At 36.1% G+C, this 15,585-nt stretch overlaps 2 protein-coding genes across 2 annotated transcripts; one reads left to right on the forward strand and one right to left on the reverse strand.

The window, feature by feature from the left end:
* Positions 1-4,042: 4,042 nt before the first annotated feature.
* LOC108458152 (uncharacterized) lies at positions 4,043-7,498 on the reverse strand. The gene is made up of 10 exons (XM_017757437.2): positions 7,154-7,498; positions 7,006-7,067; positions 6,614-6,757; positions 6,418-6,528; positions 6,065-6,269; positions 5,830-5,888; positions 5,229-5,281; positions 4,915-5,137; positions 4,662-4,770; positions 4,043-4,525 (listed from the first exon to the last, which is right to left on the reverse strand). The coding sequence occupies exons 1-10, from the start codon at positions 7,362-7,364 to the stop codon at positions 4,263-4,265; spliced, it is 1,440 nt and encodes a 479-aa protein (XP_017612926.1). The 5' UTR covers positions 7,365-7,498; the 3' UTR covers positions 4,043-4,262.
* Positions 7,499-9,767: 2,269 nt separating this feature from the next.
* Positions 9,768-13,987, forward strand: LOC108458267 (protein CLP1 homolog). The gene is made up of 10 exons (XM_017757600.2): positions 9,768-10,128; positions 10,461-10,529; positions 10,668-10,763; positions 11,228-11,469; positions 11,626-11,764; positions 11,903-11,959; positions 12,190-12,324; positions 12,729-12,964; positions 13,476-13,520; positions 13,601-13,987. The coding sequence occupies exons 1-10, from the start codon at positions 9,901-9,903 to the stop codon at positions 13,686-13,688; spliced, it is 1,335 nt and encodes a 444-aa protein (XP_017613089.1). The 5' UTR covers positions 9,768-9,900; the 3' UTR covers positions 13,689-13,987.
* Positions 13,988-15,585: the final 1,598 nt, after the last annotated feature.

The raw sequence follows: 15,585 nt of genomic DNA on the forward strand, positions 1-15,585 counted from the left end.
ATGGTAAAGGAACTTGGCCTTAGAATCAAGGAAGATTTGGGACGAATCAAAACGTTGAATTCAGAAAGCATTCCCATAATGGGTGTGGCAAAAGGGGTAGAACTCAAACTTGGCGAGTGGACGGGCAAAGTGACTATTAAGGTAATCCCACTTGATGATTACGATTTTGTAGTTGGGTTAAGTTTACTTGATAGGCTTAATGCAGATATTCACCCTTCCGAGAATTACATGACAATCTCCGATGCAAACCAACGATATATGGTGAGAATGAAAAGGAAAGGAAACATGGAGGGAAAAACCTTGTCGGCAATTTAATTTGCCAAAGGAGTCCGTCGAAATGAAGTCTCCTACCTAGCTACCTTGAGAGACAATATGGATGATAAATTCGAGGAGGAAACTCCAAAGGAAGTGGAACGGTTGCTAAAGTCATGTTAAGCTGTAATGCCCATGGAGTTGCCCAAAAGATTGCCACCTAAGAGAGAGGTGAACTACAAGATTGAGTTGTTGCCCAATGCTGAACCGTCAGCAAGGGTACCATATCGGATGGCTCCACCGGAACTAGAGGAATTGCGGAAGCAGTTGATAGAGCTTTTAGATGCCGGGTTCATTAGACCATCTAAAGCCCCGTTCGGTGCACCTATGTTATTTCAAAAGAAGCATGATGGATCTTTGAGAATGTGCATCGACTTCAGGGCCTTAAACAAAATCACTATAAAAAACAGGTATCCCATTCCTCTTATTGCAGAATTGTTCGATCAACTTGGTAACGCGAGATGGTTTACTAAGTTGGATTTGCGATCGGGGTACCACTAAGTGAGAATAGCCGAAGGGGATGAGCCCAAGACAGCCTGTGTAACTAGGTATGGGTCCTTTGAGTTCTTGGTGATGTCGTTCAGGTTGACAAATGCTCCAGCCACATTTTGTACCCTAATGAATAAGGTATTACAACCTTTCTTGGATCGTTTTGTGGTTGTTTATCTTGACGATATTGTGGTGTATAGTAAGATGCTCGAAGAGCATGTGGGACATTTGGGGGAGGTGTTCCAAACTCTACGAGAAAATGAGCTATATGTCAAAAAGGAGAAATGCTCCTTTGCCCAACGAGAAGTGCCATTTCTAGGCCATATTGTGGGAGGTGGCACGATTCGAATGGATGAAAGTAAAATTCGAGCAATTACCGATTGAGAGTCACCAACCAAGGTGACGGAGTTGCGGTCTTTCCTGGGATCAGCAAATTACTACCGTCGCTTCATTGAAGGATATTCCAAGATCACTGCACCCTTGACGGACCTATTGAAAAAGGGCAAAGTGTGGGATTGGAACCTTCAGTGTGAGAAAGCCTTCAACCAAGTGAAGCAAGCGATGACGAGTGAGCCTGTACTCGCATTGCCAAATTTTTCAAAGGCGTATGAGGTACGCACTGATGCTTCAGAGTATGCGATTGGAGGGGTGTTGATGCAAGATGGGTATTCGATTGCTTTCGAGAGTCGAAAGCTTAACGAGACAGAACGGAGATACACGGTCCAAGAAAAAGAGATGACGGCAGTGGTGCATTGTTTGCGCACATGGAGACACTATTTGCTGGGTTCCAGGTTTGTGGTATTCACTGATAATGTTGCAAATAGCTATTTCTTAACCCAGAAAAAGTTGTCCCCCAAGCAGGCTCGTTGGCAGTTTTTCCTAGCAGAGTTTGATTTTAGCATGGAATACAAGCCGGGGAGTGCCAACATTGTGGCTGATGCACTTAGCCGAAAAATAGAATTTGCAACGATAAGCCAACCTGAGAGTCTCTTATTAGAGCGCATTCAAGAAGGACTGTCCCATGATCCCACGGCCAAAAATCTGATGGAGCTTGCTAGAGATGGAAAGACGAGGCGATTTTGGCTCGAGGGAGAATTGCTATACACTCATGGGCAACGTCTATATGTGCCTCAACATGGGAATTTATGAAGGGAAGTCATGAAGGAATGTCATGATTCAAAATGGGCTGGCCATCTAGGAATACACCGCACCTTGGCTCTATTGGAGGATCGATTTTATTGGCCTCACATGGGTGATGATGTGGAGACCTATGTGAAAACTTGTTTAATATGCCAACAAGATAAGGTTGAGTTGAAAGCCCCTGCTGGTTTGTTACAACAGTTGCCCATTCCGGAGCGCCCATGGGAGAGCTTGTCCATGGACTTTATCACAGGCTTGCCTAAATCTGATGGATTTGCAAGTATTTTTGTTGTGGTGGACAAGTTTTCAAAGTATGCAACTTTCATCCCCGCAACCAAGGAGTGTCCCGCTGAGGAGGCAGCTCGCTTATTCCTTAAGCATGTGGTGAAGTATTGGGGAGTACTACAGTCTATCATCAGTGATCGAGATGGGCGATTCACGGGTCGGTTTTAGACAGAGTTGTTCAAGTTAATGGGCTCAGACTTAAACTTTTCCATTAGCATGCATCCCCAAACTGATGGACAAACCGAACGAGTGAATGCATTGTTGGAGACGTATCTTCGACACTATGTAAGTGCGACACAAAAGGATTGGCTAAAGTTGTTGGACGTGGCCCAGTTTTCATACAACTTACAATGAAGTGGGGCAACGAACCATAGTCCATTTGAGATAGTGATGGGGCAACAGCCGCTTACACCCAATGTGGTTGCAACTCGTTATGCGGGGCTGAATCCAGCAGCTTTTCGATTTGCGAGGGATTGGCAAGAGCAAAACGATCTACCTAGAGCTTGTCTACATAAGCCAAGTAACCGCAACAAGAAGTGGGCGGATCGAAATCGAAGGGACATGCAGTTTCAGGTTGGTGACCCAGTTCTTGCCAAACTACAACTGATTTTGCGACATGATGGGTTGCACAAAGGACTCGTTCGGCAGTATGATGGGCCATTTCGAATTGTGAAGAAAGTAGGCAAGGTGGCCTACAAGCTTGAGTTGCCTGAAAAGCTCAAAGTTCATCCATTATTCCATGTGAGTATGCTTAAGCCATTCCATGAAGATGGAGAAGACCTAAATCGAAGCAAGTCTGAACGAGCACCAATGGGGGTAAAAGTCTCCTATGATCGAGAGGTCGAGTACATTGAAGCGGATCGTGTGGTCAGACGTAAGTACTACCGACCGCGGCGTGAATACTTGGTCCGATAGAAGGGATTCCCGGATAGTGAGATGAGTTGGGAACCTGCTGAAGCCTTGTGGCAATTCCAAGACAAGATAGATCGATACCATGCGGAGGACGCGACGAGGGCGTCGCTAGATTCGATGGGGGAGAATGTCATGGGTTGCGCATGGGAGCCCGCAACCAGGACACATCTGTGCGATCCATCAAGAAGGAAAGAGGTCATTTGGCCCAATCGGACTGGCCCGTTGCTTGAAGAGATTGAAGGCCCATCTACAAGTTAGACAAATATGGAAACATGATATTAAAAGATATGATTTTATAATGTTAGAGATCTTAGATATGATATGTAATCTTATAAGATATGATTTTATAAGATTACATATCTTAGATAAGATATGTAATCTTAGAAGATATGATTTTATATTCTTAGAGATTTGATTGTAGATACCCTTTAATCATAACTGTTGATGTACTTGATTTTGTACAGTTGGATTTGGAGAGGCTCAACTATAAATAGAGGCCTCTTCCCTCATTGTAAAGTACTTGAGTTTTGAGCAATAAGAATTCTTGTGAGCATTCACTTAAATTTCTCTCTCTTGTGTTCTTATTTTCCTTGGCTTGTTCTTGTCTCATTCTTCTTTCATCTTGTTTGGCTTTGAGCTGCTTTCGCGTGAGTTGTGTTTTGGGAAGAATTCTGTTGAATCCTTCTTTTGTGGAAATTAGGCTGACTTAGGCGTTTTTTAGAGTAAAAAACTGCCTAAGGCCGCACGGATTGTGAGGCAAGAATCCTAAGTCCGTGACACTAGTTGTTTCTTCCCTTGAGAAATTGTCATCTTTTTATATGATTACATTTGGATATTTAGGATTTTTGCTTGTAATTGTTCGGATTTGAATGTGAATACTTGATATGAATATCAAAGATCAAAATAGAGGTATCCATAAGTGAAAAATTTATACTTCTTTGAGTTCTGGGCTATTCTTTGACCGTCATAAAAAAAAGGGTATATGGAACACTAAAAAACAAAAAGAATTTATAAGTGCATTCCATCATCATAGCTGGAACTTGAACAAAGATTTAGACAGAACAAAATCCTGCTTTTATTCAATTGTAACAGGAAAAGATAATTTAGCAATATTGTTTAAAACTTCACTGAAATGGTATTGGGATGCCTTGCTTCTTGTTAACAATTGCCATTGCCATGTAACGGGTTCCCATCCCGATAGGTACTTGTTCCTCTGGTCCCTCCCAAAAGGGGGCTTCACCGTCACCGACTAAACGCCAGTATCCAATCCTTAGAGCTTCAGCTTGTTCATCAGTGCAGTTTTGTAGCAGAGCTTCAACTCGGAAGTTTATTCCAAGTGAACCAAGGAACTGAGACTGAGTAATAGGGCCATGAACAGATACATCATCTGAAAAAACAATGTTGGAACCATGAAATTTAGTCATTATTTTTTCTTTCACAGATTTTATCCCGAACTCCTTTCAAAATAAAACATGCTTAATACAACCAGACACTCGTATGGAAGATAAAACAGAAATGCAAACCTGAAGCTTCCTCAGCAGAGTGCTTGATTGATGCAAAATCGACATATGCACTAAGATCAGCACTCCCAGGGTTGTCAAGTATGTTAACAAACTTGTGCTTCCGAATTGCCTGCACATGTTTAATGGTTACGAAAATGATGCAGATGAAACTAAAGAAAAGTGATTTTTTATAACTGTTAGAGTGACAAAAAGCTAGAATCAGTTAATTGTCTGTTTTTTCATTAAATCATTGATGAATGGTGAGCCGCTATACCTGCAGACTATCTGACACTACTCCGTTCAGGCCATAATCGATAATAAGTGCTCCACCTCCATCAACACCTATTCTCTTCGCAAGTGTACTAGTTAAGTCCATTGCTTTGGGGCAAACCTCAATTTGATTAAGTTTCTCAACTTCTTTGGGCACAGCCCACTTGCAGCGCTTCATTATGTAAAGAGTTGCAGGTGTAGGCTGTGGAGATAGAACAAAGCGGAACCTAAACCCATACACAAGGAAGTATCAAACAACTAAATTCCTTAAATTAGAAAGGTGATTGAATGTCGGGAGAGTAGATCTCAAATTCTTACGATGAATCTTCCGTGACATCTATCATTTTCTCACACCAGCCACGAGAACCCCTCTGCAAACAACTTCTTAATTAAAGCAATGCAAATGAAATGGCAGATGACAAGCTATATAATTAACAGTATGGGAACTTTAAAATTACGAGAGTTTAGATGTCTAACTTAAAGATGACAACTCTCGACTACATAACAATATGACAATTTCTATACATTGTTCAAAGCATAAATCATTAACTCGGTCCACATCTTACAAGGCTAGATGTATATTATGTTGTATAATCTTCAAACTACAATGGATTTATTCATTATCTCATATTATCCGTAGACAATTGATACGTAACATGCCTCTTACAATTTTCATAAATATGATAGTGCGTCTGTAATCAAGCTGCAAATTAAAACAGAAACTTCATATAATGACAGTAACCCAAATAAAGGCTCTCTAAAGTTAAAATTTCTATGTCAACATTTTAAAGTTCCATGGATTTAATATTCAGGATGCAAAGAACAGCTGGCACAGGCAATCCTACTCTTACTAATAGACTTGGATACAGAAACAACAGATATTCGGTTAGCCCCTACTATCAGAATGCATGTGACAAACCTGAAATTGATGAACTGGCAGTGCATCATAGAACTCATGGGCTATAATTATGGTCGGCACTGCAACATGAGCAAGTGATTCAAAACATCAAGGTAAGAACAGATCATGTTATTTTTTAACTCAATCCATAAACTATATAGAATATAAATAGGATAATTGAACTGTTTTCATAAACCAAAGGGTATTTGGCTGCTTTCTTTTCAGAGAAGAAAAATCTTGAAAGTTAATGCCATACATCCAAATGGAACCTGTTCCAGTGTTGCATGCCACGATACAGGTGTTCCAGCCAATGTGCTTAGAGACCTTTTATCAACACCTTCACTGGTATTTTCTTCATCCATGCATTTCAAGCTTTGGTGCTGAAGTTTTTGCAATGCAGGGCTACATTCTACCATGTGTATATGCAATGACTCCGTAAAATTTTTAAATTTTGATGCACCCTATAAGGAGAAAAAACCAACACGTTTTTAAAAACATGCCATATTATGTTCTCATAAAACTAACCAAATGAAGACTTTAAAGCACTAACTTGCATATCTTTTACATTTAGAAGTAAACTTGAGTGAGAAATACAAGTGATTATCATACACGAAGAAGATCGGCCATTAGAGTTCCTCTGCCAGGGCCAAGCTCAACCAAGTTCACCCTCTTTGGTTGTCCCATTTGTTCCCATAAACACATAGCCCAAACACCAACCATCTAAAATAATGCCAATAGGAAAGAAAATTAAATTGTCTCCATCAATATTCCTTCACATTCACAAATTCATTAGAAGCTGAGTTACCTCTCCAAACATCTGGCTTACTTCAGGAGATGTTATGAAATCACCTTCAGCTCCAAAGACATCCCGGTTAATATAGAACCCAGCCTTGGGATTTGTTAAGACTTCTTCCATATATTCTGCCACAGATATCGGCCCACCACGAAACTGACAAGGCAGCAAATAAAACCCAATGTTCCAAAGCACAAAATACACAGTTTCAATTCAAGTTTCAAGTAGTAAAAGGAGACATTAAGAGTATAAGTTCGTGGGTTTTCGCTAACCAGTGTCCTAATGATACTGCAGTTGAATGCTAATGTTGATGGTTTCAATGCATTGAACTGAAGATAAAACTTTAACAACAAAAGTAACAAAACCCATAATTTATTACATCAAAACAGACCCTTTTTACTAACCTTAATAATGCCTTTGAGATGCTTAACAAGTTCAGAGTCTGTGGAGGGTTCATGAGAATGCTCTTAAACATTCCCACCAAAAAAAAATTAATAAAAAATGAAGTGAAATGATAAGAATATAGAGATGGACAGAAGCTGAAAAATTTACCAGGGGCACTATATAGTCCAGAGCGATCAATGGTAATGGTGTTGGTGGGTTGATCTTCAAGGTGTTCGATGGAATTACTAGGAGGGATTTCAGGTCGTGATGATGAACAATAAGAGAAAACAGAGCATTTGCTGAGTAAAGGAAGCGTTGACTGAGTAGACAGGAATCGATGAGCTCTGGGGGCTTGTCGAAAAAGCAGCTTCCGCAGCATTTTTGTCGCTCAAACCGTCAAACACACACTAGAAAAAAACACAGTTTTTATTGTTCTTTTTATCTTTCCCTTCGAAAAGCAAAGGAAGCTGAGATAGGCGAAATCGCAGTGATACAAGACAACAAACGCAACTCAAATTTATTTTCTATAGTTTTAAAAAATGCAACAAATAGGGGATGTAGCTCAGATGGTAGAGCGCTAGCTTAGCATGCGAGAGGTACGGGGATCGATACCCCGCATCTCCACAATCTGGCGGTTTTGCACAATTTTATTGTTTATTTGTTTTGGACTTTTGGTTCGCAAAATCTGGTTTTCTACTAATTTGGTCTCTGGGCTTTTCGGCCTTTTATTTCTTTACCATTATATTGGGCTCAGTTTGTTTCCATATTTAAAAATTTTTTTGGAGATCCTATCCTAGGTCAGTATTTTAAAATTTTAAAGGTTGGGGTATAGGCAGTTTAAGACTTGCATAAAAAATGGAATAAATATTGGATATGAGCATTTATTTATCCTTATTTTAAAAGAAAAATTTATATTTTAGATTGGGTTATCGGTTTTGTATTGATTTCAATTGTATCGGTATGTGTATATTGTTCTAACAATAAAACAAAACAAGCAACACTCATTTTCATGTTAGTGAAAATTTCGGCCTATACCAAAATATGGTGCATCGGTCAACGATAAATAATAATAAAAGTATAAATATTTTAACTATTTATTATCATGCTATACAAACTTAATTGAAATGTATTGACCAATCAAAAAGACTTTTAAACTTTAAATTTTTTCCCGAAACATATTTTTACATTTTAAATATAAAACTAAAATATAATAAATAAATAAAACCTTCATCACCTGATTATGAAAGAAAAAGATCTCCACTCACCCTTCTAACTTCCTTTTTTTCTTCTTAATTTTGGATTTTATTGAATGATAGATTTTTATTTGTAGAGTTTATTAATGAGTGTTTTATATAATTGATAAATAATTTATATTTAAAATATATTTAAAATTATTATTTAATATTTATAAATATTTATAAATATATATGTATAATGCACCAACAGAAAATGGTGCTTCCGCTGATTCAACACAATAGCTATCCTCACCCTAATAAACAAAAAGTCTAGCCTTCCCTAATTTTTTTAATTAGTTTATTTGGTTATAGTTTGTTGCTGTTGCTAAATCTTGAATTCACATATAACATTTCATCTAAATATGTAACTGAATATGAAAATATTGATATATGTTTTTTAAGGGGCATGTTTAGTTGGAAGGAAGAGGAATAGATTACAGTCCAATTAGATAGACCCACCATCAAATTAATGTTTAATTGGTTGTAATATTTATTATGACGTGCATTGAATCCATTCCTATTTAGGAAGAGATTGTATAGTCGTTTCCTTCCCTCACCATTAAATAGGTGTTGAATATGATTTTTTTTTTTTTTTTGCCTTTTCAACCCTCACCTTTACCTTCCTCCTTCAACTGGATAGCCTTTTTTAATTTCTAGGTTCTCCTATTTATTTTATTCACCTCTCTGGTTTTGAACTTCATTTCTTTTTCATTTCTTTATCACTGAAATTCGAACCAAAAAGCAAAATATCATGGGCAAAGAGTCTTGGTCTCTACACTGAAAATTGGCAAGAGAGTTAGAGGTGTAAAATTACCATTTTTTAAAACAAAAACCTTTAAAGTTGTAATATTTATGTCTAATTTTAATTTTTGGTAAAGAATTATTTTATATAAAAATAAAAAATCTTTTAATATAATTTAATATAAAAAGATTTATATTAAGAATGTTATTATATTATATACTATTTTTATTAAATTATATCAATAATAATCCTATTAAAATTTAATACTAATAATCATCTATTTAAAAGAATTTTGTTAAGGGTATTTTGGTTATTTTAGCTTTTTTCCTTATGCTATTACAAATCTATTTCATTCAACCAAACACAAGAATACTATTACAATTCTATTCTATTCTATTTAACTAAACAATCAAATGATTGATTACAGCTTTATTCCATTACAGATCTATTCCATTATAGTCTTATTCCATTCCAATGAACCAAACGTACCGTAAATTTTGGGTGACGAAAAGTTTTAAAATGAGACCTAAAAGCACCCATTTTACTATGTAATTGAAGTCTTAGGGTGAAAATTTTTGGATAATCTATACATTCAATTTTCTTTAGAAAACAATTCAAATAGAAAGTAAGAAATTAGGGTTATTATAAGATTAATCAATTTAAGTATTAAATATTTATTTATTTTATTAAAAAATTGGTTGATCATTTTATATAAATTTAAATTATTTTATATGCATTTTGAAAAATAATATATTTTAATGCAGTTGAACTCATATTGTATTGCATTAGTAAGATTGAATTGACAAATAGGTACTAAGGTGCCCAAAAGGCGTTTTAACTTCCCAACTCTTCAAACGGTTCGGGTCATTAAAACCCTATATAAACCCCCCAATTATAAAAAGGTCCGGCAATCCCATAATTAACTCTGCCTGCAAACCATGTCCTACGGAGGTGCAACGACTATGACGGCGCCGCCGGCGATTGGTGGCTCCGCGTCGGCGTCGACTATTAAGCAAGTGAAGTTAGAGAGAGAAAGCGAGCTGAGAATCGAGGTGGGTAATGAAACGCCGCTTAAACTTCGATTACTTAACGGCTCAGCCGAGATTTTCGGGTCCGAATTGGCCCCTGAGATGTGGCTCACTTTCCCCCCTCGCCTCAAATTCGCTGTAAGTTTAGAAGATTCTTTTGCCTTGAAAAGAAAGAAGGAATATTTATATGTTCTTAGATTTTTTGTATGCAATCTTATATGGAAGTTTGAAATTTGTCAAATTTTGTCAGTTATAATGGGGTTTTATTGAAAGGATGATTTTCTGCAAATAATTTCATTAAGAAGGAATTTAAGTAAAACTTGATGTACTTTCTTTGATTTGTAATCTTTATTTGATGCGTTTCTGGTTTTCAATTGCTTTATCCATTATGTTACAACATATTGCTTCTTTTCATGCATTGCTGATATGTTTATACCATGTGGTGTTAAAGAGAATTTGTTCATTTATAGGTTTTCACTTGGTATGGTGCTACAATTGAGATGGATGGTGCTACTGAAACTGATTATACGGCAGATGAGGTAACTATTTCTTTAAAAGTTAGAATCTTAAGTTTGTGTGTATATATATATAGATGTTTTATTTGTAATGTAAAATGAACGGCAGTTCTGAAATTGTTCATAGTCTTTGCTGATGCTGTTGCAATGGTTGATTTGCAGACACCTATGGTCAGTTACGTGAATGTACATGCTGTACTCGAAGGACGAAGAAACCGTGCTAAAGCTTTGTCACCAAATGACTCTGAGGCATCCCAGGTATTTTATCGTTTCTTTCTTATAACAGAGTACTTGCAATGAATAGTCTAGGGTTGAGAGTGAGTGTTGGATACAGCTATATTCTTGATGCTTGTTTTTTGTTTTTTTTTTTCCTTTTTAATTTTTTATATATTTGAAGGATCCATATCTAGCACTCATGTCCGATGATGTTTCAAAAATAGTTGTAAGACATGGGTGTTCAGAGAAAATGAAGGGTCCAGGCATGTAGGCTTTAAACAAGTATGAGATTTGGTTTTAAGTTAAGACAACTCAGGCTTTAGCTTAGAGCTACTATTGTTATATTGCACTTACCATCCATTTATGGCATTTATAATACCCTTGCAGGATTTATTTTGGTTCCTTTATTTCTCTTCTGCTTTGCCAACTCTATGTTATTTACTGCTCCTATTAACACTCATGCGCAACCTTGTTTTTATCTCAATGTGATCTTTTTGGTGGTCCAGGGACCCAGAGTGATTGTTGTGGGGCCTACTGATTCTGGGAAGAGCACCTTATCAAGGATGCTTCTTAGTTGGGCAGCTAAACAAGGTTGGAAACCTACCTTTGTGGATTTAGATATAGGCCAAGGGTCTATAACAGTTCCTGGATGTATCGCTGCTACACCTATTGAACTGCCCATTGATCCTGTGGAAGGAATTCCTCTTGAGATGCCTCTTGTTTATTTTTACGGCCATACAACTCCTAGGTAAGTAATTTTTATGTTTTCTTGTTGTAGTATACTTTCTTTGGCTAAAAGATGGCCTGATTGATACATATGAGAAAATTTATCTGGCCAAATGCTTTTTGTTAGATTCAATTTTCATTACTAGTTATGATATTCATGGATCTTGCTGTTCTGCAGTAATAATGTAGATTTATATAAGACACTCGTGAATGAGCTGGCTCAAATGCTGGAGACTCAATTTGCTCGTAATGCTGAGTCTCGAGCTGCAGGCATGGTTATCAATACTATGGGTTGGATAGAAGGTACTGGCTACGAGGTAATAAAGTCTAAACCTTATGACGATGTAAATGCTGATAAAGTGACTGTTTCTTGCATTGATATAAGAAGTATTATTGTCTCTCTCCTTTCTTTTTGGTGTTTCGGAATGATTTTGATGTAACATATCTTACTGCAGTTGCTTCTCCATGCAATTGATACATTCAAGGCCAATGTTGTCTTGGTTTTGGGTCAGGTAATCAACGACTTTATCCTTTCTACTTGTTCAAACTGAGCACTTCTTGAAGCATTGTTTTGATGTTATCTTTTCTTTTATGGTTATGTTTTGCTTTAGACTTCTAACTCGTAGCCTTCAGTCCAAATGCTATCATTGCTTCCGGAATCATTCCTAAATTTATAATATATGATCTTTCTTGTTTCCTGGTTTTATTTGTTTATGAAGTAATCTATCTAATCTCTTTGCAGGAAAAACTTTTCAGCATGCTTAAGGCTGTAGCAAAAAGTAAGCCTAATGTGGATGTTGTGAAGCTTCAGAAGTCTGGCGGTGTTGTATCAAGAAATGCAAAATATCGTCAGAAGTCTAGGGGTTACAGGATAAGGGTAAATGCAACATTTCCAATCTGTGGATAGATTCTTTCATTATTTTCTTGTAGTTTCCTTTCGTGCTTGTTTCACCAGAAATCCATTATTGTGAGTTGTGACATACCTTTTCTAGTGAGAAAATAATAGTAAGCATGAAGAATGATAAATGACAATTGTTGACATCACAAGGTAATGGATAATCGTTTTTGTTTCAAGGGTCTTCTTGCGTTTAGGGGACCAAATTTATACTTCATTTTGATTGCATCGTGATAGTCCAATTCATTGATGCCTTGAAAAGCTAGTTTCTTTCTATTTTCTATAACTTGCTCCTTTATTTAGAAGGCATTTCTCTTGATTTCGTAAACTTTGCATTTTATTTTCATCCTTCTGACAAAGCACATACATGCTGCCAATTCTACCAGGAGTACTTCTACGGCCTTGCAAATGATCTTTCCCCGCATTCTAATATTGCAAACTTCAGTGATCTGCTTGTCTATCGAATTGGCGGTGGTCCGCAGGCACCAAGATCGGCTTTACCAATTGGTGCAGATCCTATTGCTAACCCACTAAGAGTAACACCTGTGAATATTGACCGGGATTTGCTTCATATGGTTCTTGCTGTTTCATATGCCAAGGAGCCTGATCAAATTTTGTCTAGGTTTGTTGTTCTTTCTTGAATGTCAGGAAGCACAAGTGATATTTTAGATCTATCCCATGTAAGTCAACAAGGCTCCCATCTTAAATGTCTGAGAATGACCAAATTCTTACAGCGCAAGTACAGAAAGCATCTCCTTAGCAATTTTATAAATTTCTAGTCTTCAGTCATTGGGAATAATTTCTAAGGTTTATACTGTTTTTGAGTGTTCAAATTGACTGCTACCACAATCACTACCATCAACTTGTTATGCAAATCTAACCTTGGTTTGTTTCCATGTTATTCTGACTCTTCATTTCTCTTGAAACACCCTTGTTCAACGCATGTTTGCTCATGAACATGGGGTTATGATTCTCCAAGGACCTTCCATATCTTTGAGAAAAATTGAACATACCCCCAAGTCCTAGAAACTTAGGTACCATTTTGTGATGTGTGCAGCACACTACTGGCTTATATGACTATGAGTTTACGCATTGAACAACCAACTAACAATTGGCTTGCTTTCTATTTGCAGTAATGTAGCGGGCTTTATTTACATCACTGACATTGATATTCAGAGGTTGGGATCCTGAGCTTTGATGATCAGTTTTTAACTCCAATTTCTTTTACAGTTGTTATTCACAATTTTGTGGATTGCAGGAAGAAAATCACATACCTTGCACCATCAGCTGGGGAATTGCCAAGCAAATATCTTATTATGGGAACCTTGACTTGGCTTGAAACTTAAACAATCTTTCGGTCAAATTATTGTTATACTTGGTTCAATTTCATCCCCCAATTTCAGATTCTGCCTGGAAATTTCTCAATTTTCTTCAGTTTGTAACAACGGAGCATCAATTAACAAGTCCAATGGCTGCTGTAACTCTACCCTGTACCTTTAAAATGTTGAATTATGTTTACAAATTCGGATAGGAGGAGAAGCCGGTGAAGCCTTTGCTTGCCGGTTCATTTAGTTTGATTAGTTGTTGAACTAGATGGTAATTTAACTATTAATTAAGTATTAAATATAGTAAATATTTAATACAAGTATGCATTTGATAAAGTGGTATGATATTTAATTTAGACTAGGTTAAGGGATGCCTTTCTGTGAGTGAAAACATAAACTTTAACATTTGTTCATGAATTTTTATCAATTTCATTGTTAGTGAAAAAATTAAAAAAATATTTTTAAGGGTCACTTGATGTGAAATTTTTAGTTTTTATGGGCTGTGAAGATTAAAATGTTAATTAAAATTGATTTAGTAATGGAAGGTGCATGGTATTAGTAATATTAATAAAATATGATTTGACTTGTAATATTGGATGATAAATCAAAATAAAATATCCAATTAGTTCAGATATCAACTTATCAATTTTAAGCATTTAATAACCAAATAAATTGTTTTTCAAATAACTTTAAAACAGTGAACAGAGTTCATCCAATTTCAAATAAATAGATTAAAAAGAATGATATTGTTAATAAAGATCAGCTGGGAATAATTTTTATGTAAAAAGTAATTAATTAATTAATATCTAATAAAAGAGCACTTAAAACTAAATTATTACTTTTCTTTGTTAAAGGTTTAATAAGATAAATCAACAAACTAATGTTGATTGACAAAAAATTGTTTTAATTTAAAATGATTTAGGTACATGTATTAAGAATATCAATATTTGATAAGTATTTAACAAAACCAATACATGTGTTAAAGAAAAAGTTTTTAATAATAAGTGGGTTTTGTTAGAATTTAGTGACCCGAATCCTTATTTAAGTAAAATATAGTGGTAAAATAAAATAAAAGAAGAATCCATATAGAATTACACTTCTTTTATGTTATTTTAGAATAAGGTTTTAAACCTTATTAAATTACATCTATTTGATATTAATTAGAATAAGGTGTTTTAGTCTTACTAGAATATGGCTTTACAAGCCTATAAATAGACATAGTCTATTCCTCTTGTAATTATTCGAATTCGACATAATGAATTTTCTTCTCCTCTGCCCGTGGTTTTTTCCTGAAAGGGTTTTCATGTAAAAAATTGTGTGTTTTTTATTTTATTTTTATTTTTTCATAAATTGGTATCAGAGCTTCGGGGTTGTTCATCACGATCATGGTAATGACGTCTTTGAAGTATGAAATTTCGTTGTTAGATCGCAACACCAGATTTGCGTTGTGGCAAATTAAAATACAAGTAGTTCTTGCGTAGATGGATCTAGAGGATGCCCTGCTAGGGATAGATAAGATGCCTTCGACGTTAACAGATGAAGAGAAGAAGCATAAGGATCGAAAGGCATTAACACAATTACATCTGCATTTGTCCAACGAAATTTTGTAAGATGTGATGAAAGAGAAGACCCGCCGCTGCATTATGGAAGAGGCTAGAACAAATATGTATGTCGAAAACTCTAACAAGCAAGTTGCATATGAAGTAGCGTCTTTATACTCATCGCTTGGAGGAAGGTGCGTCTGTACACGAACACTTAACAGTGTTTAAAGAAATTTTCTCAAACTTGGAGGCCATGGAGGTTCAGTATGATAAAGAAGATCTAAGGTTGATTCTACTTTGTTCGTTGCCCCCGTCTTATTCAACCTTTAGAGACACGATTTTATATAACCGTGAGTCTCTCACAGTTGATGAGATTT

This window comes from Gossypium arboreum, chromosome 4, assembly GCF_025698485.1.
Source record: "Gossypium arboreum isolate Shixiya-1 chromosome 4, ASM2569848v2, whole genome shotgun sequence".
NCBI lineage: Eukaryota > Viridiplantae > Streptophyta > Magnoliopsida > Malvales > Malvaceae > Gossypium > Gossypium arboreum.